The 25,336-nt window shown below is 42.9% G+C and overlaps 2 protein-coding genes across 2 annotated transcripts; both read right to left on the bottom strand.

Annotated features, from left to right (window-relative positions):
- Positions 1-12,357: 12,357 nt before the first annotated feature.
- LOC134460073 (uncharacterized) lies at positions 12,358-14,229 on the bottom strand. Its single transcript, XM_063212546.1, has 2 exons — positions 12,891-14,229; positions 12,358-12,410 (listed from the first exon to the last, which is right to left on the bottom strand). The coding sequence occupies exon 1, from the start codon at positions 14,196-14,198 to the stop codon at positions 13,206-13,208; it is 993 nt and encodes a 330-aa protein (XP_063068616.1). The 5' UTR covers positions 14,199-14,229; the 3' UTR covers positions 12,358-12,410; positions 12,891-13,205.
- Positions 14,230-14,554: 325 nt separating this feature from the next.
- Positions 14,555-16,439, bottom strand: LOC134460328 (uncharacterized). The gene is made up of 3 exons (XM_063212761.1): positions 16,261-16,439; positions 14,633-15,780; positions 14,555-14,571 (listed from the first exon to the last, which is right to left on the bottom strand). The coding sequence occupies exons 2-3, from the start codon at positions 15,585-15,587 to the stop codon at positions 14,555-14,557; spliced, it is 972 nt and encodes a 323-aa protein (XP_063068831.1). The 5' UTR covers positions 15,588-15,780; positions 16,261-16,439.
- Between the last annotated feature and the right edge of the window lie 8,897 nt (positions 16,440-25,336).

The raw sequence follows: 25,336 nt of genomic DNA, 5'->3' as shown, positions 1-25,336 counted from the left end.
GACACATTATATCATATTCCTCATATAAAAACAGGCAAAGGCAGGCAACTACAAAGGATCTAAAGGAAGAGCTGTTATACAGAGAAGCATTACACAAGCAAACTCAATCAGAAGAAAACTGGAAAAACTTATTTAAAGCAAGAGCTGACTATAACTTAGACCAATCTAATTACATCAAACAAAAAAACATGTTTCTAAAACGGAAAATTCATGAATTTGGAAACAAGTCAGGAAAATTCCTAGCACACTACTTGAAAAAGGAACAGGCTAGAAGAACAATAATGGCTATCAAAACTGAGAATGACTTAGTATATGACCCCTTAGAAATAAATAAAGAATTTGTCAGTTTTTATTGTAACTTATATAAATCAGATAACATTTCAACCTCTAAGGCAAAAGCATTCTTGGAACATTTAGACCTCCCACAGACCACTGTATTAGACCAACACATGATAAATAATACTTTCTCTGAGGAGGAGGTATATGCCACAATAAAATCAATGTCAGCAAATAAATCTCCTGGCCCAGATGGTTTTTCTGCAGAATTCTACCAAACATTTTGGTCACAACTAAAACCCATCTTTATGTTAATGGTTAATAGTTTTTATACTGATAACATTCTACCAGCTTCTATGAAAACAGCCAGAATCTCTCTGATATTAAAGGAGGATAAAGACCCTCAGAGCTGTTCCTCATATAGGCCTATAAGTTTGCTTAACTGCGACTATAAAATTATTACAAAAGTTTTGTCTAAAAGACTAGAATCAGTTTTGCCCAAATTAATTAAACTAGATCAAACTGGATTCATTAAAGGGCGTCACTCATCTGACAACACCAGACGGCTATTCAACATTATACATCTTCTAAATAAAGACAAAACACCATCACTATTAGTATCACTTGATGCTGAAAAGGCATTTGACCGCTTAGAATTTTCTTTTCTTTTCTTAGTACTAGAAAAATTTAAGTTGGGTCAGAACTTCATTGCATGGATTAAAGCAATATATGACTCTCCAAATGCTACTGTATATACCAATAGTGTGGAGTCAGCCCCTCTGCAACTAGGAAGGGGCACCAGGCAAGGCTGCCCTCTCTCTCCATTACTTTTTGTCATGGCACTAGAACCATTTGCTGAGAAGATTAGAACTAACCCTCTAATAAAAGGAGTTACTACACACACACACCATCATACAATTTCACTTTATGCTGATGATACACTATTGTTTATAACTGACCCTTTGTCATCATTGCCTCAGCTACTAGCGGATATTCAAACATTTTCTGAAATTTCAGGTTATAAGGTAAATCTACAAAAGTCAATTGCTTGCCCGCTCAATATTATAAAAGGTGATGACATAAAAAAAGAATGCCCTTTCTCTTGGTCAATACATGGGTTCAAATATCTTGGAATACAAGTAACACCTTCTTTAGAAAAACTATTTACGACAAACTACAACTTTTTGTTGGAGGTTTGTCAAAACAAGCTTCAGACTTGGACCACTCTTCCATTCTCTCTCATTGGTAAGATCAATGTGGTCAAAATGAGTATACTCCCTAGGTTTATTTATGCTTTTATTATGTTACCATGTCATGTCCCGTCTTCTTTTTTAAGCTAATTAATAAATCTTTAACAAAATTTATATGGAACAATAAAACACCAAGGGTTAAGCTAGCTACTTTATCTAAATCCTATGTTAAAGGGGGGCTAGGACTCCCTAACTTTCAGTGGTATTACTGGGCCTGCCAGGTTAGAAATATTGTAAGTTGGAAATTAGAAACTAGCACTCTTTGGGTATCACTTGAATCATCAACATGTCATCCATTAGATATTATGTCAACACTTTACATTAAGACTCTACGTCTTCCGACAACTGTAGAAGAGTTACCTCCACTACAAGCTACTCTGAAAGCATGGCAGGACTGTAACCGGTTCCTAGATAAAGATAGTTTGATAAGCGTACATTCTCCCATTGCATTCAACCCAGACTTCTTAGCTCTTTCACAAACAAATTTTCGAAACTGGACACTTAATGGTTTGAAGACTTTTTCAGACATGTTTGACAAGGGTTCTGAGTCTGTGAAATCATTTGCAGACATCACTAGAGAATATGAAATTCCTAGATCAGATTTTTTTAAGTACTTGCAGGTCCGCCACATCATGGTCCATTTGCAAGAAAAGGGACAACTTAGATTCTGCCCTACAGAACCGGAACAATTCATATCCTCGGCCTCCTCTGTTAAGGGGAAGATATCTCTTTTTTATAAAAAGTTATCTGAAAGATCACAGAACTCTTTTTTGCCCTTGAAATCAATTTGGGAACTTGATCTAAAAAAGAATTTCAGTGAGAAAGAGTGGTTAAGAATGTGTACAGATTTCACCTCTCCCGTGGCTACAGATATTAAAATTAAGGAAAGTAATTATAAATTTCTTTACAAATATTATCTAACCCCAGTTAAGCTTAACAAATTTGATGAAGTAAATTCTCCTTTGTGTAAGAAATGTGGAACTGAATTGGGGACATTTATGCATTTATTTTGGGAGTGCAAAGTTGTTTATTCTTTCTGGGAGAAGATTCACGAAGCAATCCAAGATATGTGTGAGTGCACTTTTGATCTCTGTCCTAGGTTGTATTTGTTGAATTATGGGTTGGGAAATGTGTTCCCTTACGCAAAGAAATGTGTTTTTGTAATATTATGTCACTTTGCCAGAAAATGCATACTCATGAATTGGATATCGCAGTCAGGACCGACTCTTTCACAATGGTTAGATCAGATAATACACTTTTTAACGATGGAAGAAAGTATAAACACACAACACCTGAAACAGTTGGATGTCAGGTCTACATGGTCCTTAGTACATAAATACATAGACACAGTAAAACTTACAAACCTAAGTTAAGCATATAGGGTAGACCTCTATGTGAAGTGGGTAGGAAATAATTGTATGGTTTTTTTTTTTTTGGGTGTTATGTTTGTTTGTTTTTGTTGTTGTTTATTCTTCCTTTGTCTAGTGGACAAGCGCTGTCCACTTTGTGTGATGTTTGTGTGATATGTGTAAAAGTGTAAATAAAAAATAAAATAAAAAATAAAAAAAAGAAAGTTATGTAGCGCTTTTTGACTCAATAGTAGCTTGCCGTATTTAGTACAGAGATAAACTGTTTTACATTTTACGGTCACTGACTGTTGCAATTTGACAGTTTTTTTGCCGTAATTTCAACGGGCATTTTTTACAGTGTAGTGCAGAGCCCATTGGATCTTTTTTACCCTATTTGCCCGTCATGAAAAGAGGTGGTGATAATAACTGTTGTTATATATTCACTAATATGTAGTCCTATTGGTAGGTTATTAGGCTACTGTAGTATGTGTGTGTGTTAGGGGTCTTACACACCAGGGCGGTAAAGCGTCACGTTTTTTTACCGGCGTCGGTGAAAATACATTGAAACATATCTGTCCTTACACACCAACCGGCGGTAGTCGGGCGTCAGTGGCGCGGGAGTCGGCTCCGCTCCGCGCTGCACTTGGAAAATAGAACTTTTTCACGCTGGCGACCGGCGGTGTCTCATTCAAATGAATGGCAAAGTAGCACGCTAGCTTTGGCTGTGAGGGGGTTTTGAACAGGACTGGCCGCGCACGCCGACGCTGTCAGTGAAAGACTGAGAAAAACACACCGGCCGAAACTAAGCAGAAAGACCGCGTTCGTCCCGCGACCGTTCCGTTCGGCTTTGGTATATTTTGCCTCTTATATAGGCTATTTACCTCCGCCAGTAGGTTAGTGATTGCCCGAGTTGTGTGTTGGTTTCTTACTTCGTGCTCATTCGTTTGTTCGTTACCTGTATCACCAGGGCCTGGGAGCCCAGAAGGTCTGGGTAAGACTGGGTTGACGCTAGGGGTGGGCGATATGGGCAAAAAAAAATATCTCGATAAGTTTTTGAATTTTCACGATAACGATAATTTGACGATAATTTCCAAAAACACTTGCAAAAACCAGTAGGGCCTATTTCAGAAGGAGGGGTGGGGGTAATCAATGTGTTTGAATTGTACCGTAGTATGGTAATTTGGCAGGGCAGGGTGAGTAAAGCAGAACAACATAGACAAATAGAAAATAGACAAAACATTTTGCCGTCCAGCGGGTGGCGCTGGTTCACCAGGCTAATTTTGGACTGGAAACAGTGCACTTGTGGATAGGAAGCAGAACTAGGACAGCAGCAAATGGCATGTGTTGAATTTCACACATTGTAATTTAACTCACTGCGTCAGTCTAACTTAACATTACTTGTCCACCTAAGCAGTTTTTATATCTATACATGCAGGTGGGTGTTTGAGTAGTGAGTAACAGCCACTCCAATAGTTGTAGAGAACAACATTGCTTAGCCTAGTTCGCTAACTAGCATGCTAAGCTAACTATCGATTTCTCAGATCAGAGACTAAGCTGTTTTTCTTCCTAACTACATGGCTTTCCATAATCACAGACTGTTGCTGATTAAAGCACATAGTTCCAAAACTCCCTCAGCATCATGCAATGGCTGGTCTAATGGTTGAATTCCTCATGTAAATCCACCATTTGGATGACAGCAGCTCAACTCCACTGTCCAGCAGCAGCGCTGCACGAGTGACACGGAGATTCCGTTCCGTTTCTCCCAAGTCTGCCAAAATGCTGCAGCCCGCCCCCCTCAGCACTGTCTTCTCATTGGTTCACAGACTTATTCTCCAGTTCACAACAACATTACTATTGGCTGACAGGCTTGGCTGTCATCGCTGTCTGGACTAGTCCTGTTACAGCGCTTTGTTGATTTAGGCGACTTCATAAAAATATCTCGATATTACAAAATTACTCATCGTCAAAACAATATTTACGATAATTTCGCAGACAATATATATCGCCCACCCTTAGTTGACGCTGTCCATTACTTCCATTCGCTCTCTCGGTTAAGGCTTCAAATTAGGCTCCAAATGTTGCTGAAATGTTGATTGCCTGCCTTTTTATAATCGCACACACGGTAACCGAACGTGACGTCATAATAGCAGCCTATTCATTTTCATTTTGAGGTAGCTAGCGTAGCGTACCCTCCAGACGAATTTTGTTCACCTGTTGCGTGTCTGCACAGACAGAACAGCAAACTTGGGGACACTCGTATTACTTCTTTTGCAGACGCCAGCTTTACTTACACCTTGGACCGTTCTAAAGAAATTATTTGTGCACTGGAGTCTGTGAGTAGCCTATTGAACATTGCGACAGCCCTCTCGAAGTGAAGTGTATGTGTGTGTAGTAGCAAGTGTCTGTTGTGCTTAGTGCTTGGAGTGTTGCGCAATCAGCTGGTTGCGATGTTTGAGTTGAAATTTAAGTTTAAGTAATAGTTTCACTATTTTATGTCTAAACGGTGTTAAACTTTGCACTGCAACCCGCCGTACCACTGCAAAGTCACCTTCCAACTTTGAGATCTTTTGGTGCTGTGCTGCGGGAGTTATGCGTGTCACAGAGATACACTCGCGGAGATACAGACAGACGTTTCTTGAATTATTAGATAGATATATTTATCACCTGCAATAAATCACGACTGAAGAGTAAACCCTTTTTCCATCAGATTCTGCAGCGAATTGAAAGTTATATAACATTACATTGTAGTGTAATAAGATGCGTTCGGTTGGTTTTCCATCAAACAGGACGATTCCAGCGAAATAAAATGGCGTCACAGTGAACCTGCCCATGCGCATTATTGTGACAAATGATTTTCCATTTCAAAAGTAGCGAATTAGAATGCTGACAGCTTATCCTGTGTTATAATAATAGATTGTGAAATTAAACAAAGTAACTCTTGGCCTGAAGGCAACAGACATAATGGGCCTCATATGTTGTGTGTAGATGTTTTTTCTGTTTTCATTCATTTTGCATTTGTGGTCTATGGACAAGAATCACTACACATTCTTCATATGTTCTGTATGTTTACAATTGACAAACTCACTTGCACTCTTTGGAAAGATCTCAAAATAACAGAGCAAGGAAAACCTTTTATGAAAGTGGACTGGACTTTCTAATATGACAATATACATTTTTTTGTCTTTTTTTTGAAGGGACGAAGCAAGTTGCCTGGTTATCATCAACTGTTTCGTCACTAGGAGGGCGTGGCCTGGCTATGGAAGCAAGGCCCTCTGCTTCAGAACCATGAAAGACAGACAAACAGACACACGCACACAGACAAAAAGATACAGGCACGCATACAGATACAGATACTGATAGAGATACAGACACAGACACACGCTTCTCACAACCAGGGGTCAGCCTGTAGAGAAATGCTGTCAGCCTGTTGCCTCTGGCTATTTTGGTACCAAGAAACCTGGTTTACCATCTATATCTAGTCTGATTTCAGGCAAGCAGGACTGTGAATAACCCGCAAAAGGCTTTGCCTATACTTTGGGCACTGGGCATTCGCCTCTGCATCTCACAATTTTCAATTCATTCTGATTTTGAAAAAAGCAGACAAAATCCCACATGTTTCTGATGGTTGGGAAAAAGTCAGTGGTTTCCTTGGAGGTAAGTTCTTCTCCTCCAACTACCAAAATCATTACCATACAACTGGACACCACCCCAACCATTATCCATGACTTGAAAAGACTGGTGGACATTGAAACACTGTGACATCAGCTGGGGGTGTGAAGCGGCACTGGACTCTCCAGAGAGGAGGCTAGTAGCCCCCGATACAAAGCTGATTAAAATGAAAAAAAAATGGGGAAAAATCGAACACCTGTATTATGTAAAAGAACCAAAATCTGACACATTTTTGAACTGTCTGCTCTGCACCAGCATATTTATTAATCCTTGTAATACAGTATGTTGATCCTGAGTAGGCCCCGCCATTGAATAAGATCTCCTCATGGACACGGTAGAGGGGGAAAGGTGATTAAAACTCTAAGGCAGTGTTGAAGACGCAGACATTGAGAGCTTTTTAAAACTTTTCTTGAGAGCAGAAGATGAAAAGGGCACATTAAAAAGCACATGGTCATTCAGAGGTCAGTGAATCACAGACATTAGTCCACACACCAGAGTATAACAAAGATAGATGGAAGATAGCGAAATGAAGTACCATTATGTCAAATCACATTATCGAGAAAGAAGCACATAAATGACTTCTGTGCACCTCTTCAAATGTAGGGCCAGTGATTACTTTGAAGAATGCCTTGAGTGTTATTCCTTATGCCATTTAGAATGGGCCTCCGAGGGCTGCTTCGAGATCACCGAGGGGACATTATGTGATAATTGGACCACTTCTCAATCCTCAAAATCCTCCTTTCCTCAGATGAAAATGCAGACTGTGGTTGGAACCAGCCGAAAACAGCTCAACAATGTGAAACAAACATCCTCATCATCTATCTCGGACTTGTCCCTTGTTTTATTTCAGAACAGAGGTACATAATTACCTAATTATAATGGATTATTAATTGCATATCAAACCATACAATGAAATAAATTAGTCCATATTTTTGTAGGTCTACACTACAGTGTTGCCTGACAATACCTTGGTTTAACATTGTCCTGATATTTATTCTCATGTCTTTTAAATGTGTTCGCTTTATTTATTCATCCATCTATTTATTCACTCACTGAGAGGAACTGAAATCCGCATGAAACCTTTCAGTTTAACACTTCTTATAAGAGTGTAACAGATGGTGCCTCATCATAAAAAGGACATTATTTTTCATCTTCAAAGCACAGTTATGAAAGGTATCTTCAATTGTTCGGGCAGATATGCTTCACGACACACATATATTTGGCTCATTATGTGACTGCTGCCAGTCAGGGTGTTTGCTGCTATCTGCAAATGCCACTTATAGAAAAAAACAAAGCTATGTTTGCTGGCTGGCTGCTGTGACCGAGAAAGAAAGAACAATGACTAGATGCAAATGAATGTTAATGTCATTAGTGTAGCATAACATAGAGTCTAGTTCTCGAGCTTGTCTCAAATGGCTTTAATAGCTGAAAACAAACAAGTAAAAGCTCAAACGTTGGTCATGGTTTTTAAAAAGCTAGGTTTCATGTAGGCTAAGTCTTGAAATGCAAGTAGCCTAATCCTCATGTAATTCAACAGCAACTTGAGTAGTCGTATACGCCTTAATTTATTTTAATTGAGTTATTGTTGTTGAGTGTCACATTAATATAGACATGCGAGTCCACTAAAACTTGTAGAGCAAGGGCAGGATGAAGTGCATATTACGGGGACATTTCTCCCCTTACGAAAATCAACCATGGTAAATCATGGTTTTCATGGGGTTTTTTTAGCATGGTTGGGCACTTTTTTTTTTTTTTTTAACTCTGGTTCAATCATAGTTTGACAATGGTTTAACTATAAAATTAACCATGGTTTTACTCTGAAAACTAACCATGCTTTTACCAAGGCTTATAAATGTTCATTAAATTACACTTTTTATCCAACGCAGCCTACATATTGGTGACTTCTTTGGGGCAATGTGGGATTAGGTGACTTGCTCAAGGGCACTTCATCCATGGATGGAGATGTAGTGAGTGGTAAGGGTCAGATTCGAACCTTTAACTCTGTGAGCTTCCGTCCAACTCTCTAACCATTACACCACGGCTGCCCACAGGTTTTCATGTTTTACCATGGTTTTTTTTTTTTTTACTAATTAACCATGGTTTTTTTTTTTTTAGCATGGTTTGTGACTATGTACTGTAGAAAGTGTGTGTACTGTGTGCACTATTTCAGTGCATTTTTTAATGAATATTGAATTTGGCCCGCAACTTCATCCCAGATTTTGATCCCAGATTTAGATTTTGGCGCTCTGTAAATTTGAGTTTGACATCCCAGGTGTAGAGCAACCCAATTCAAATGAAACAGAAGAAGAATGTTCATGTTGAGACTTTCAGCAAACTTTCAGGATTGAGTTTGATGCATTTCATGCTCCAGTAAAATCAAGAGGGGTTTCATTAGAATGGTCAGTGTCTTCACCCAGCAGTCTGTTGGAAAGCCACAAAGAAAGGAAAAAAACCCTGGCATGAGGGAAGTGGCACACAGGCTGAATGCAGAAAAATATGGAAGAGCTTGCTCAGCATGTCCCTGAGCCCCACTGGGAGCAAAGAAAGAACGAAAAATTATGTAACTACTGACGCTGTGAACTATAGCTTAATAGATATGGCTGGCATGGCCATATGTACAGTGTTTTATGCAAATGATTCATTGAATGGTCTCTGACATGGCTAGTGTATGGTATGAATGTGTACAAGTGGTTTCAAAGGGAACATAAAGGCTTGCTGGTCTTTTTTATTCAGTTCCAAAGCTAAATGGTGTATTTTTTTTGTACAAGGCATGTGCTGAAAATGGATGCTGAGTCCTATCTACATAGTATCTATCATAATAAGATATGCCTAAGCCACTCCATTAAATGAGCTGAAGCAGCGTTCATTCTGTAAGACCTGTTGATCTCCCAAGATGGAGAGAGAGAGATTGCAGAAAGATCAGCATCCCATCGGCACCCCTTTCACCTCACTATTTTCAACTTTGCTACACAAAGTTGGGGGCAGCTGTTAAGAATTGTGAGCCCTGAGTCCCCTGAGCCCTCAACCGTCAGGCCTCTCCTCACTGTTCTTGGTAGGTTGCCCATCCCCCGCTAGCTGGTGGGCTACCTGTCTCCCCCCTCCCTCTACTGCTCCTCCTGCTACTGATCTACAGACCGTTTCACTGACCTACAGACCTGGTACTTTTCCGTCATTCACCGAGTGTGTGGCAAGGCAGTGATTGGCCCAGCAAGTAGACCTTCCGGCTCCAGAGGTGGGTCCTGGCCTGTTGGTAACACCCCTGGCTCGGCACCCAGCTGTGCTGCTGGGAGCATATAGGGCCAGGACAAGAGGTCACCACAGACTGTACATCGGACGGGGACTCCATGCACGGTTAACTTGGGATCCAACTCTCATTCTCAACATCTTGGACGTTTCAGGGTCCCAGCGTCCATTCATGTATTCTGTGCATTCCGTGCGTCTTTGAGAGTGAGTGTCTGTACTATGTTGTTACTATGTTATGTCTGTCTAATTGTATTGTGTGTTTACTGTACAGTTTGCATTGTCTAGTAGCTGCATAGTATGTCACTCATTCTCGATGTCGCGGTTCCATCAGAGAGTGCATTGGTTCAGTAATGTGCTACTGGGATGGAGTAGCGCTTACACTACACGTTTCTGTTTAATGCATGCTCTGTGTGTCTGCTTTAGGCAGGCACATACCCATGCCTCAGGTCCACACAGCTACTGTAGGTAGCTACTGTAGGTAGCTGTGTGTCATGTTGTCTCCCTCCTCACTCCCCCTGCTTAGGATGGCTGCTTGTAGGCAGTCACCCTCTTGTTTTCCCTCCCCCTTGGTAAGATAGCTGCTGTAGGCTGTCCTCAGTTTCCTTATTGTATATATTGTATATTATATTGTGTATAGTATTATGTGTATATACTCTGTAAAATGTATTTTGCATATGTGTATTTTCATTCATGTATATGCTTATGTCTTTGTATTTTCTATTTTACTTTTCTAGTAAAACCATGGTTTCCACGGTTTGCATTCCCATCTGTGTGTGTCTGACTTCATTGGACATCTTCATACTGTTCTGGCCGGACAGCCTGTGGTGTTTGTTGTATACCTGATCCAGCCCCTAATACAGTCTCTTTTCGGGTGCATCACACAGCACCATTTTTTTCAATCACGTTTTGATTCCTTGACCTGCTTTGCATAAGTCACATAAGCCAAGTGAATTGCAATTGATCATATCGTCACAAATCAAACTGCCATCTTGTTAAACAATTATGGTTTTTATGATAAAGTTTATATTAACAAGGTCCATAGCAACATAAATGGTCAGACCTGAATGCAAAATAATTCTTATGAAATATAATAACATTAGGCCTAACTGAAAATTGGTTTTGAAGATGTGACTAAATGCATTTGGAAAAAAAAGTCAGTAGATAGTACAATGTTGTTTTCTTGTGACGTTTCACAACTCTAAGGGAAATCTGAAGAAAAAAAAGCATTTGCCTTGGCACAATATAGGCCTACCTTTAGTTGAATCCACTATCAGGGTTTCAGAGAGAGAGAGAGAAGGAGAGAATCCAAATCCAAATCCGTAGAGGAAAGAGAATGTTCATAAATTATTGATTTCAGCTGCAAACATTTCAGAACATCTGCTTGGGCCCCCACCTGCAAGCCCCCCATTTCCCGAATCTCATGTCGAAAGCCTTATGCATACACCCTTGACACGCATGCACGCAGGCACGCACGCACACACACACACACACATACACACACTCACACACACACACACACACACACACACACACACACACACACACTTCCTATTACACCCTTCTGGGGGTGCCAGGGCTGGGTCAAAGACTCTACCGGCTGCAGCTGCCAAGCCCAGAGCTGCTCAGTGTAGCAGGGTGCTGTCTAACCCCCACACACAGAGCTATGGGCTGACGACCAGCATGATAATCTGTAGTAGGCCTTCCCCTCTCCTACTGTGAATTCAGATGTTTCTATTGATCAGAGTGTGCAAAGGGGATGGGGATCCATCATGGGAGGCATTGGACTCTATCTGTTTTTTTTTTTTTTTATCATGCTCAAGAGCAAACTCCGCCTCCAACATTCAGTCCATTTTACGTTGTTGATATTTACATTTTCTTGCTCCAATGCTGTTCCTCCAATGCTGTTCCTTTCAAATATATATATTTTTTTTATCATGCTCAAGAGCATACCTAGTGGAACTCCGCCTGCAACATTCAGTCCATTTTACGTTGTTGATATTTACATATTCTTGCTCCAATGCTGTTCCTTTCAAATATTTTGGTGCTGAACAAAATTGTGACATGTACAGTATACCTATAATTCATTATCATCTATAGTCTCTCATGCTCGTAAGGGTGCGTAAGTGGATAAAAGTGTCTAACAGCGTCTCCGCGCTGACTCAAGAGTGCCATGTGTCGCATGTAAATTAATCTTAAGTTTAATTAAATGGAATGGAAATCATTAAAACATTAAATGGGAGCTACTGGATATAGGAACAACTTTCATGATAAGGAGGGTCACATTTTTGTATCGCTACTATTGGAGGGCCACAAGACCACGGATCCGATTGTATTTCACAGACTTCGAGATGCACCTGACTGCCTATGTTTATGGGAAGGACTAGAAGTGTTCTCTGTTGGCCAACAGCAGCATAATTTCAGATTAATTCAGGAGTTAAAAAAAATTGGTCATTATTTTACAATGTTTATCTACAGGCCGCACTGAATGATGAGGCGGGCTATTCTGTCCTCGCAACACGTCTGGGGTGTTGTTTGACAGATAGCGAACAAAGTAAGACTCAAGGCGTGACTCCAGTTTTCAATGCTTTACTGAAGACTTCTTGAACCATACCAATTTGTAAAACTGCAACAGAATGACATACAGAGGATACATTAGGGAGTAAAATGAATACAAATGCTCAAGAGGATACAAGATGTTTTCCCTTCACAGGTACTAACCAAGGTAAGTATTCTCTAGGAAGGTTTTAGCTTTAGGTCAGGAAGTAGGCAGCACTGTACTTTAAAAGTTAAAGCAGACAGGCGAATTTTACCATTTAACATATTTCTTATCAAGGACAAAACACAGGCAAGTTAACAGTAACGTGTATCAAAATATAGTGACTAGGAAAGTTTACATGAAAAATACAAGGCACAACTGAACACAAACGAAGCAATACAAAGATTGAATGACTAGAGAATTTAGCCAAGGCATGCTAACGATAGTGAATTAGCATATTTCACACCTTTAATAGCGATCTCAGTAGAAGAGAAATTTTGCGTTTTTATCACAACGGTTCACATAACAGTGACTTTAAACAACTTAACATCGATTTTGGTAACTTACTGTTAGTTCCATCTCTAGGTTTTTAGCGATTTCGTTTTCAGGTGAAGAACATGGCAACGGCTTGTTTCAGGTTGGTCAGAAAGCAAGCGCATCGCGTAGCAACAGGAAATCTGATCCTTTAGATGCAGTACCCGATATTAACACCAGGGGGAACACTTACACCCAACTATTGACAAGACAGCACACTCCCCGCTTGGTATACAATACTATTGTATACCACTATTTACTCTTTCTAACGTGGCATAGTGAACCACAAGGGTAATGGGAAATGGTTTAAATGTACTCCTTAACTACCTTTTGGCTAAGACATTTTACCTAGTTGCTTGACTGTCCCGTATCAAACCATGCCACCTTACTGAAGGCTGGGCTTCTCTGAAGTCCACCTCCCACGCAGTGGAAGTGCGGCCAGGTACCCCGAGAAGCAGCAGTAGGAGCCGGCTGGTGACAGTGCGCCGCAGGAGCAGGCGGAGTTGGCTGATGACACCGCGGCACAGGAGTGGGAGTCGGCCGGCGAGACCAAGGAGCAGGAGCAGGAGCAGGAGCAGGAGCTGGCTGGTGACCCCGTAGAGCAGCAGCAGGCTGAAGACACCACAGCGCAGGAGCAGAAGATGGCTGGTGACCCCGTGGAGCTGGAACTGGCTGGAGACTGCGTGAAGCAGGGAGCAGAAGATGGCTGGTGACCCCGTGGAGCTGGAACTGGTTGGGGACAGCGTGGAGCAGGGGCAGGAGCTGGCAGGTCACACCATGTCGAAGGAGCAGGAGCTGGCAGGCGACACTGTGGCGCAGGAGCTGGCTGGAGGCCGGAACTGGAGGTGACACTGTCGAGCTGGAGCAGGTAGCTGACTGCATGGAGCAGGAGCTGGCCGGTGACCCCGTGGAGCAGTAGGTAACGGCGTGGAGCAGGAGCAGGCAGGTGACACCGTGGCGTAGGAGCAGGAGCTGGCTGGTGACACCTTGGAGCAGGAACTGGCTGGTGGCGTGTAACAGGAGCAGGAAGTTGACTGCGTGGAGCAGGAGCTGGCCGATGGCGCTGTGGAGCAGTGGGTAACGGTGTGGAGCGGGAGCTGGTGGCAATGATATCTTGGCGAGGGAGGAGGAGCTGGTAGATGACACCGTGGCACTGGAGCGGGAGAAGCTGGCTGGTGACACTGTGGAGCCGGAGCTGGCTAGTGACGCCATGGCGCAGGAGAAGAAGCTGGCTGGTGACACAGTGACGCAGGAGGAGGGGCTGGCCGGTGACACCGTGACGCAGGAGGAGGGGCTGGCTGATGACACCGTAGCACAGGAGCTGGCAGGTGACACCGTCATGCAGGAGGAGGGGCTGGCTGATGACACCGTAGCACAGGAGCTGGCAGGTGACACCGTCATGCAGGAGGAGGGGCTGGCTGATGACACCGTAGCACAGAAGCTGGCAGGTGACACCGTGACGCAGGAGGAGGGGCTGGCTGATGACACCGTAGCACAGGAGCTGGCAGGTGACACCGTCATGCAGGAGGAGAAGCTGGCTGATGACACCGTGGCGCAGGAGCTGGCAGGTGACACCGTGACGCAGGAGGAGGGGCTGGCTGATGACACCGTGGCGCAGAAGCTGGCAGGTGACACCGTCATGCAGGAGGAGGGGCTGGCTGATGACACCGTAGCACAGGAGCTGGCAGGTGACACAGTCATGCAGGAGGAGGGGCTAGCTGATGACACCGTAACACAGGAGCTGGCAGGTGACACCGTCAGGCAGGAGGAGGGGCTGGCTGATGACACCGTAGCACAGGAGCTGGCAGGTGACACCGTCATGCAGGAGGAGGGGCTGGCTGATGACACCGTAGCACAGGAGCTGGCAGGTGACACCGTCATGCAGGAGGAGGGGCTGGCTGATGACACCGTGGCGCAGAAGCTGGCAGGTGACACCGTGACGAAGGAGGAGGGGCTGGCTGATGACACCGTGGCGTAGGAGGAGCTGGCAGGTGACACCGTGACGAAGGAGGAGGGGCTGGCTGATGACACCGTGGCGCAGGAGCTGGCTGGTGACACCGTGGCGTAGGAGGAGGGGCTGGCTGATGACACTCTGGCGCGGGAGCTGGCAGATGACACCGTGACTAAGGAGGAGGGGCTGGCTGGTGACACCGTGGCGCAGGAGCTGGCTGGTGACACCGTGGCACAGGAGGAGGAGCCAGGGCTGTTGCAGGAATTGCAGCTGCTGCTCCAAGAAGACGCGCTGCATCGCTTGTGTGCCCTTTCGCTGTCGCCACCTATCTCTGTAGACTTGGAAGTGACAACAGGCAGTGCTTCAACACCAATCTCCCCGCTTTGCTCTCTTCCTTGCTCCCCGCTCTGGTCTTTCCCAGGTGAGTGTCCAGTGTGCCTAAAGGATGACCACGCCACTGGACCTGGATGCATTGCTGAGGTATGCTTGCTGCTGCCACACACTCTGTAGATGGCTGCCTCAGTTGATGCTGCAGCTGCTGCTTTCTCTTGCTGTAACACATGAAGACGAGCATCTATTTCAGCAATTCCTCTCATTATTGCTGCCTCTTTCTCTGCAAAGGATAGCTTGGCTTTTGCTGCTTCAGCCTTAGCTCTGGCTCTCGTTGCAGCGATGCTGGCAGATGTCCAGGTTGACGATCTGGAGGACTTGTGTGACGCCGAAGTTCGGGATGTTGTCCTGAACTGAGACTGGCGCTCCTCTGTACCGGCCTGGCCCATCTTGGATGCTTCTGTGTGCTTTTCACCGTCATTCGACCGCTTATCCCAGCTGAGTGGTTAACATTTTACTATTCTGTCCTCGCAACACGTCTGGGGTGTTGTTTGACAGATAGCGAACAAAGTAAGACTCAAGGCGTGACTCCAGTTTTCAATGCTTTACTGAAGACTTCTTGAACCATACCAATTTGTAAAACTGCAACAGAATGACATACAGAGGATACATTAGGGAGTAAAATGAATACAAATGCTCAAGAGGATACAAGATGTTTTCCCTTCACAGGTACTAACCAAGGTAAGTATTCTCTAGGAAGGTTTTAGCTTTAGGTCAGGAAGTAGGCAGCACTGTACTTTAAAAGTTAAAGCAGACAGGCGAATTTTACCATTTAACATATTTCTTATCAAGGACAAAACACAGGCAAGTTAACAGTAACGTGTATCAAAATATAGTGACTAGGAAAGTTTACATGAAAAATACAAGGCACAACTGAACACAAACGAAGCAATACAAAGATTGAATGACTAGAGAATTTAGCCAAGGCATGCTAACGATAGTGAATTAGCATATTTCACACCTTTAATAGCGATCTCAGTAGAAGAGAAATTTTGCGTTTTTATCACAACGGTTCACATAACAGTGACTTTAAACAACTTAACATCGATTTTGGTAACTTACTGTTAGTTCCATCTCTAGGTTTTTAGCGATTTCGTTTTCAGGTGAAGAACATGGCAACGGCTTGTTTCAGGTTGGTCAGAAAGCAAGCGCATCGCGTAGCAACAGGAAATCTGATCCTTTAGATGCAGTACCCGATATTAACACCAGGGGGAACACTTACACCCAACTATTGACAAGACAGCACACGGGCCATATGTGGCTCCTAGGCCTACAGTTGCCCGCCCCTGTGTTTTTGTTTTTATTAGCCTTTTACTCTCAAAATATGACTGCATGAGTTAGTGCCAACAGCATGAAGCCTTCATGTGTGTGTACTGAGCACGTGAGTATGGATGCATGAGATTACATAAACAAACAAGTGCTATCAACAACAGAGATGGATCGCCCAACATCTGCAAGCCATCAATCCACTCAACTAAAACGCACACACACGTACCCGCACATGCACATGCACACGCATACACACACACACACACACACACACACACACACACACACACACACACACACACACACACACGCACACACACACACACACACACACATATACACACACACACACACACACCAGTCATAATGGTAACATCATGCCATTAGTGCAGCGTTTATTTCCATACATCATTGCACTTCTATCTCAGAGCTATGTACGTAGCATCAGATGAAATTAATGGAAGTGTGCGACGTCTCTGTGGTGTAAGGTGAATTGAAGACACTCATGCAGTCACACACACACACACACACACACACACACACACACACACACACACACACACACACACACACACACACACACACACACACACACACACACACACACACACACACAAGCAAAAAGATGCTAACAGATGAGCAGACTAAGAGGGACCTTAGAGCGCATGGGGGGTGGAGGGGTGGGGGGAGAGGATTTTGTTGACTTACATACCATAGGTGAGAAGCATAATTACACTCTGTCCAGCATCTGATTAGTGGACTCTCACAGCATCCCAGGATCCGGAGCTGTACTGCAAGGAAAGAAAGAAAGTCCCACACTGTCTGCACACCTCCGCACAAGGGCCAATTACAAATGACATGGCAGACCTCCACTGTCAGCTCGTATCCATCATAATCACCAAATGCAACGCTGATAGCATATTAATGTGACATGTATTGATGCTGAGACACCTAACCAAGCGGTGGTCTTCTCAGTCAGATTTGACTGCGCTTTTTCCCCCTTCTCTCTTCTGCTCAGTGGTGTAGTCTACGTAGAACGCGGGTATACGGAGTATAACCACTTCAAAATTTCAGGGATTTCAGTATACCCACTTAAAATGGATTATTGAATAAGTCAATAAGTTTAAAGCCCTCACCAACATTATATTATTGTCATGAATTTGAATAGCATAAGAAATTAACACACATCTGCATTTGACTGCAGTCCCTCTTTGTTTAATATCACCAGTCATCACCTTTCCTTTGATTCTGCGCAGCGATCACAAAATCAGTCTGCGCGAATAGGCTACTGCTGCTTGGGGGGGGGCTCGGAAGCATCCAGACCCTCTGAAGGGAGGAATGATGGAAAAAGTTTGAGAACCACTGCTCTAAGGGAATGCCACAGCATTTGTGCGGTGCAGACAGTGACAGATTGTGGAATGTTGGTCGGTAATGGGTCGGGAGGTTATGGGTTTGTTGGCTGGCAAACAGCGTGTATTAGAAAGCTTCATTGAAGCAGAAGGAGTGATTACAAGTTTAATTGCGTCCCGGTTGTCAGGGCTGAACTGGGATTAAAAACGGGAAGGGTATTTTCAGCTAGGGACGGTTCACCAGACATTGGGAGAGACAATAGAGACTTTGACAACATTTTTAGTCATCTAAAATGAGCAAATACTCATTTGGGATTGTTTTGGATATTCCTGCTGTAGCAAGTTAGTCCAAGTGAGGGTTAGTTTAGCCCTTGAGATAAATCGTTTTATTTTATTTTTTAAATTGAAAAAATAAAATAAAATAAGGGGTTGGACAAAATAATGGAAACACCTTTAATTTTAGAGAGGGACGTATTCCTGTTGTGTCCACATTTAATCCTATGTCCATTTCCTGAAGGTTGGCCAACATGAGCCATGAAGCTTCCCACTCTAAAATAACAGGTGTTTCCATTATTTTGTCCGACCCCTGTATGTGTTGTTTTACTCTCCGAGTTCAAATTGAAGATCAAAAGGTATTTTCACGGCCAAGGCGTCCACTCTATTTGAATGAAAAAAACACCTGAATCAGTAGGCCTCCTAATGATTACAGCCATATCTTCTGAAGTGCCAGCTACTAATGTCTCCTGACGGGCATTTGTTTTCTGTGTCACCCAAAGCTGGTTGCTGCTGCTCTTATCATGTGTTATGCTATTTTTCGCTTCAATCTTCCATTTTCACACTTAACTTTTGAAAATTGATGACAGCAAAACACAGACGTTCCTATGCCCACAAGTAGCAAAACACTGGGAAAATGGCTTGCTTTGATTAGGTTACCCCACGAGACTTGGCGTGATGTGATCGTGAAGTACATGATTTGATACTTCGCTGTGATAACACTCAAATACTGTGTTGTGCTAAAATGTAGATGAAATATCGAAATTGTGACTTTGTAGGAGTTTTCATGATCTATGTCAGTTCTGTTCATCACACAGGAGGTGCATAGGTACGTATGGGAAGTAAATACACACTTTTATGTGACATGGAAGACAATGTGTTAACTGTAGCCCTGAGAGACAGCAATAGCTTCAGGACAAGGGGCAATGCTATTCAATTATTATTCATAAAAGCTAACCATATTTCAATTTACTATTTTGATAATATTCTGCGGATAATTTAATCTGCCAAAACGTATTATTGAAATGTTTGTATAACGAGCACAAGGCAGCTGAAAAGAGAATTGTAAATCAGAAAACTAGATCAGAATAGGTTCATATAAATGAATATGGACATCGAGGACTTTAAGCGCATTTTACAATTCATAAGTGCGCTATATCTGAAATTAGAATTCAGTAGCCTATGTGTGCATACATATTCGTTCTCGCTGGAGAACGGGCTTCTCGTGATCGTCCGCACGGCGAAGCGATCATGAAAGTGCTTTACGGGGTCGCTGGACCACTGCACTCGAGAAGTCATGAAAGTGCTTTACGGTGTCGCTGGACCACTGCACTCGAGGAACATGAGTTAAAAGTGAATAGCGAAAATAGTGTGTTGGGCAAGGTCGCTGGCCACGGTGCTGAAATTACTGCCGAGCCCGAATCCTGGTTATGATTAAAAGCCGATGCATGGGCTCGGGAGTATGGGGCTCCAACTGAGAGCTCGGACAATACCCGCACCCGCGAATATGTGCGAGCTCTGAGCGGACACCCCCTGGCCGGTTATTGAGAGAGCGAACGGAACCAAGGAGGCACGAAGGCGGAATCCTGGATAAAACGATCGAGAAGATGAAGACAGGGGCTGATGGAGGGTGCGAGGGAGAAAGCGAGTTTCTGACTAGGAGCAGATGAGTGGGGAATACAAACAGTGTTGATAATTGAAGGCAATGAGATTCAGGTGGGTAGGTAGGTGTGCCTGCACTAGCGCGCAAGAAATGGACGAATGAAAGACGAGCAGGGAATACAGAGCAGGTGTTAATTTAGACCTATCAAATTTCATTACGCTTCTCCCGAACTTTCGTTTCGTAAACAGAACGACATGACATTTCATTGTACGTATTTAGGCCTTGCTGTGTGTCTGTCAGGCATGGTGCTAAATGTGATTATTTTGGGGTAGGCTAAACAAGTTAATTATAAAAAACACACTAAAATTGTTAATATTTCAATATTTCAAAAACCTGGGTTGTGCGTAGTTCAGTGTGTGTGTGTGTGTGTGTGTGTGTGTGTGTGTGTGTGTGTGTGTGTGTGTGTGTGTGTGTGTGTGTGTGTGTGTGTGTGTGTGTGTGTGTGTGTGTGTGTGTGTGTGATTGAGATGCCTTTGTCCCAAGTCCCTATGCACAAGCCGAACCTACACCTTGGATCTACGTGCGCTGATTGAGGGCATATTTTATATTATAGTAGTTTTGAAGCAGTAGGACTTTGCTAAGTCTTAAACATTACAAGTTGTGGTCTTTAAGATAAACTATTTAACATTCATTTTGTAGCATGTCCTGTATTGATGCTTTATCACTAGTTGCATTTTCTACCCAAAAGCTTGATGGGAATCAAATGACAAACATGACACTGAACTTACCTGTACATAGGCCTAATCTAAAACTGAAAGTTCTGTTTTGTAGAAGCGCAGTAAAACACCAAAGCATAACGTCTGATTTTGGCAGAAGTGCTGTAAACACATTAGGCTGTGTCTGCCAATAGATTGTTTATAGTCTTATGATGTTCTTCTATCTCTTCTGTTCCTGATCTCTTTGCCCTTCGCTCTGTTGTTTCCATCTGAGTGGTTTGAAACTCGCTGGGAAGCAGCTGTCTTCAAGTCTGTGGCAAGGAATGTCATTTTGTTTGTTCCAGTTTGTCTGTTTTGTCTGACAGTATTGGTGTGCTTTCAACTCTGTTAACCTTTCACATCCCTTGATTAGATATAAATAATGTACATATGTTAGTGTCTTTCTCTGTGCTACTCTTCGAATTCAGCCACGCACACAAACACAACCCTTCATACAAACACACATCCTCCAGAAAAACATACACCGCGGTTTCAGCTTGTAAAGAAGATAATATAAGACTGCAATTATTTAGGTAAAGCTCTGGCTTGAATTTATGAAGTCCCTTGTGTTCATGGCATGCATCTGTAGCTAGCTAGATACCAACAACCCCTTGTGCAAATCAAGCCTCTATTCTACCAGCGACCTCACAGAGGCCAGGACCGATGGAATAATAAATTGATGTCATGTATAGGAAAAAAGGAAGTGTTTTCTCAAAATCACCTCATCACCCTTTATCAAGATGTTAGATACCTGGGGAGGAAGGTGAGAGCCAGTGCTTGGAGAAGCGTCCATGCTGCCACCACACTCAGAGATGGGCAGGCTATTAATTAATCAAGATAATGGAAAAAAGGAGTCTTGTGTGAAAAAGTGTATTGAAGCCGAAATTAAACAACGAAGTCGGTTAACTGGAGAAACAGACGTTTAGGCTATTAATTAAGAAATGCCAGACGTCTCACACCTCCAAATCACACCTACCCGCAACTTCCTAACACCATCCCTCAACTCCACCTCCACTCATTCATACCCAACTATAGCCCCAGTGGATCTGATAACTCTTAAGACATACATCAAAGGCTTTTGTATGGAGGAGATAGGGATCTGAGGGGGGCTTTAAGGCAGCAAGAACAGCTGGGACAGCATTATCAGCAGATGCTTGGCTACATAAATAAGAGTCTTACTTTTAAAGATGTGTGTAGAAGAAGAGGACAAAGATGAAGATGAAGATGAAGACTTTTTAGCAGACACCTCATGTATAATTGTTGGGGCTACTGTCTTCACCTGGGAGTTGTTATGACACGGCGTTCACCTTTAGCTGTTCCTCTTGATCAGAGCACTGTGGGGGCCTGTGTGAGTGCTATCTAAGGAAAAATAACTAAGGGGCAGAAGGCTTCTCTGCCATCTTCTCCTCTCGCACTACAGGGAGCCTTTTAGATATCTTGATAATGGTAAGACATGGGTATGCAGCTCTCTCTCTCACACACACATACACACACTCTGTTTTGGCAAGGAGAACAGAAGGATGCTGCTTTTCCCCTCAAAAGATGTAACACATTTGCACATGTTTATTGCGATAAATCTAGCTGCATCATGCTGCGTGCAAAATACTTTTCTGTTTCATGCTGCACCAATAGTATGTTTCCAGCACATAGTAATAAGTCAAATCAATGATATACCGCATGTGGTCACATCTTTTGTGTGGTGGTGATATCTAAAAGTGGGGCAAAGGAGATTAATACTGCCTCAGAGGCTATAAAGCTTTATCTAGCGAGCAGACAGTGATGGAAAGAATAGCTGAGCGCTAATGACGGGCATTAAATAACATTAAGTTGAGCCGAGACAAATCCTCGCCTCTTCATCGTAGGTTCGTAATGTCCCCCTAATGCCAGCCATTTAAAGTATCTATCTACACCTGCCTGCATGTCAGTGGGGAACAGACGACATGACAGTTAGGGCTGAAAATTGCAGACTATTTTTCTTAATTGTCATATCTAAGGATGTCTAACGGCTCAGTCATCCTTAGTACCTGTTCTACCTCTCGCTCTCGCTCGTTTCTTCTCTCTGTCCAGCTCTGCTTTCCTCTTTATGACTCATCCTGCCATTCCAACCATTCCATCCCTATTTCGTCTGAAAAATGTGTTTCTTTTTTATTTGCACACCTTATCACAGTATGGTCCAATTTTTCCAGGGGAAGGTGTTTAGCCAAATGGCTTATAGGTCTTTTTCGCCTCAGCCCTCCCTTGCGCCAGAGAGAGTAGAAAGAATCTCTGCTCGCGCTGTTGATAATCTTGCTCCATGTGTTCAGTGTTAAAAAATTCTCATCTGGGTCACTGGGGTGCTGAACAATTTTTCTTATCATTTAGCTGAAGTTGCTGTTGCTTATAAGCTGGCAAGCTATTGACATTTGGTGGGGAAAAATGTATAAAAGTAAACAAAGGAAATATGATGAAACAGACTTTAACAGACTAAAACAGATTTAGCCTACTAGTAATCTGTTAAAACACGTGCTGCCAAAATGAAACACACAGCTTAGCTGTATGGAAATGGATATGGGAATGGATACCGCCATGCCCATGATTTCATAACTTTGCAAATGCGTAATCGGCACAAGGTTTGAAACATGCTTGTCACCTGCTCACAATCTAAATATGTTTTTTAGATTGCTAGATGAGGCAAAAGAGCAATTCAGTAACCTGTCTCTTACCTGTCAGACTATAGCAACATAAACATTTCTGTAACAACTTAGCAATTGCAAATGAATTATTAACTGAATAGGGCAAAGTAAAAAAAAAAATAGGCCTATATCTGAAAGAATGAATTGCATGTGCTTAATATATCACTCATTCTCTCTCTCTCTCTCTCTCTCTCTCTCTCTCTCTCTCTCTCTCTCTCTCTCTCTCTCTCTCTCTCTCTCTCTCTCTCTCTCTCTCTCTCACACACACACACAGAGAAGATATGTGCATAACCTCCATATATGCCAACCGCCATGTGTTAATTCAATAATTGTCATGTTCTGGAAGTATGAGATTCAGAGATTTGGGGTACTTACACCTTGAGCTATGTGTATATGGCACATGAGGTTTTTTTAGAGGGGGATATTAGAATATCATATTTTTCAATCCATAAATATGTTATATTGTGCAAAAAAATCTGCTGATGAGATCTTGCTCTTTTCCTTCCATCTCTCTCTCTCTCTCTCTCTCTCTCTCTCTCTCTCTCTCTCTCTCTCTCTCTCTCTCTCTCTCTCTCTCTCTCTCTCTCTCTCTTTCTCTCTCTCTCTCTCTCTTTTCAATCCATCTCTGTCAAACTCACTGTTCAATATGGAATCTTGTGCGTCCCCTTAAGTCCTGTGCTATCAACAAACAGATGGGATTCTCGTTTGGATTCTCACACTGTCTGGTCAAGGGGGACTTTACAATGTCCCCGTTTTATTGGGTTTTATTGTACTTCACGCTGCTAATTGAGATTATTCCGAGAATGGAACCATGTGATGGCTTTGCTTTTGGTCTCAACCTTGTTATTTATTTAAACACACACACACACACACACACACACACACACACACACACACACACACACACACACACACACACACACACACACACACACACACACACACACACACACACACACACACACACACACACACACACAGCATGCCTGGAGAGAAGAACGCAGCATTGAAATTAGATAAAAAATGATAACAGAACAATAGGCCTACATTGTCTTGCGGCTGTCACCTCATTTTGCAGTGCTGCTATCTTTTATTCACACAGTTCAAACCACTGCATGCACAACATTGCACACATCTGACAACGTTCATATATTCACACAGTTACAGCATGTGAAGCCCCCTTGTAGCGCAGCAGCCTAATGCTTTCATCAGCTACATGTGCTGATGTGTTAATTGACTGCCTTTTAAATCAAAATGGCTCCAAACTGCATAACATAACCTTGTACCTTATAACGGCAGAAATACACCTACCACGACAAGAATGAGGCGAGCGACGGAAGTAATTTACTTTGTATTGAGTCGCACGACAAATGCGATTCTGGAGACTAGAGCGATTTGCGCGACGAGCGCGACAGTTTGAAGTTGAAATACTTTCAACTCTCTATGACGCGGTTCGGCGACAAGCCGCGACAGCCAATGACTGTATAGAGGTTAGTGACCACAGCCAATGGGAATGCTTGAATGCTTTGCCTTCTGCCTGTACGGACATACTATAGTCTCCTCAATCGCTCGTATCTCTTGCTGCTGCACTCTGTCGCTTGAATCGCATCGCGCCTGGTCTATTCGCGCAGTTATGCCTCTGCCCAGCATATAGGCACCGGGCCGGAGACATACTGTTATCTTGTTGTCTGTGTGTCCAGCACAGATTTTTTTTGTCTGAGCGATAACATGAATGTGTGGAAGAGATTTTCGCTGAATCTTGTGGTATATATTGGGTACATGAACTAATTCAACTTTGGAGGCAAACGCTTTCAAAATGGCTGACTTTTGAAGGTGGCAGATTTTTCACGGAATGATTTTCACCAAATCTTGTGTGCTAATGGTCTAGGAACATGAACTGATTGTAGTTGTGCAGTAAATAGTAGGCCATATGTTTTTTTTTTACTTTGATTTCAATTGTTTAAAGTTTAGCAATTGGCTAACAAAAGGGCACTATATGAAACCATTGCTGGCAGAGGCATCAGAATTGACCAGCTGATCATAACTTCCACTATAGTCTTCTATGCTGAACGTTAGTTAGTCTGAAACTAGCAAGATTTAAGGTGAGCTTTAACACCCTACCTTACGTTCTAACTTACGATCACTTGGTCCAACCCATTGTTTTCTCTTATGCTTTTATCTACACTATTTTACATTACATCACACGTAGCTGCCAGT

Source organism: Engraulis encrasicolus, chromosome 12 (genome assembly GCF_034702125.1).
Source record: "Engraulis encrasicolus isolate BLACKSEA-1 chromosome 12, IST_EnEncr_1.0, whole genome shotgun sequence".
NCBI classification, from domain to species: domain Eukaryota; kingdom Metazoa; phylum Chordata; class Actinopteri; order Clupeiformes; family Engraulidae; genus Engraulis; species Engraulis encrasicolus.
Note: the sequence above shows the minus strand (reverse complement) of the source record. Positions and strands in the feature narration are given on the sequence as shown.

What these genes read in the sequence shown, in the direction of transcription:
- LOC134460328 (XM_063212761.1), bottom strand. Translation starts at nt 15,587, where the DNA reads ATGGGCCAGGCCGGTACAGAGGAGCGCCAGTCTCAGTTCAGGACAACA.
- LOC134460073 (XM_063212546.1), bottom strand. Translation starts at nt 14,198, where the DNA reads ATGACGGTGTCACCTGCCAGCTCCTGTGCTACGGTGTCATCAGCCAGC.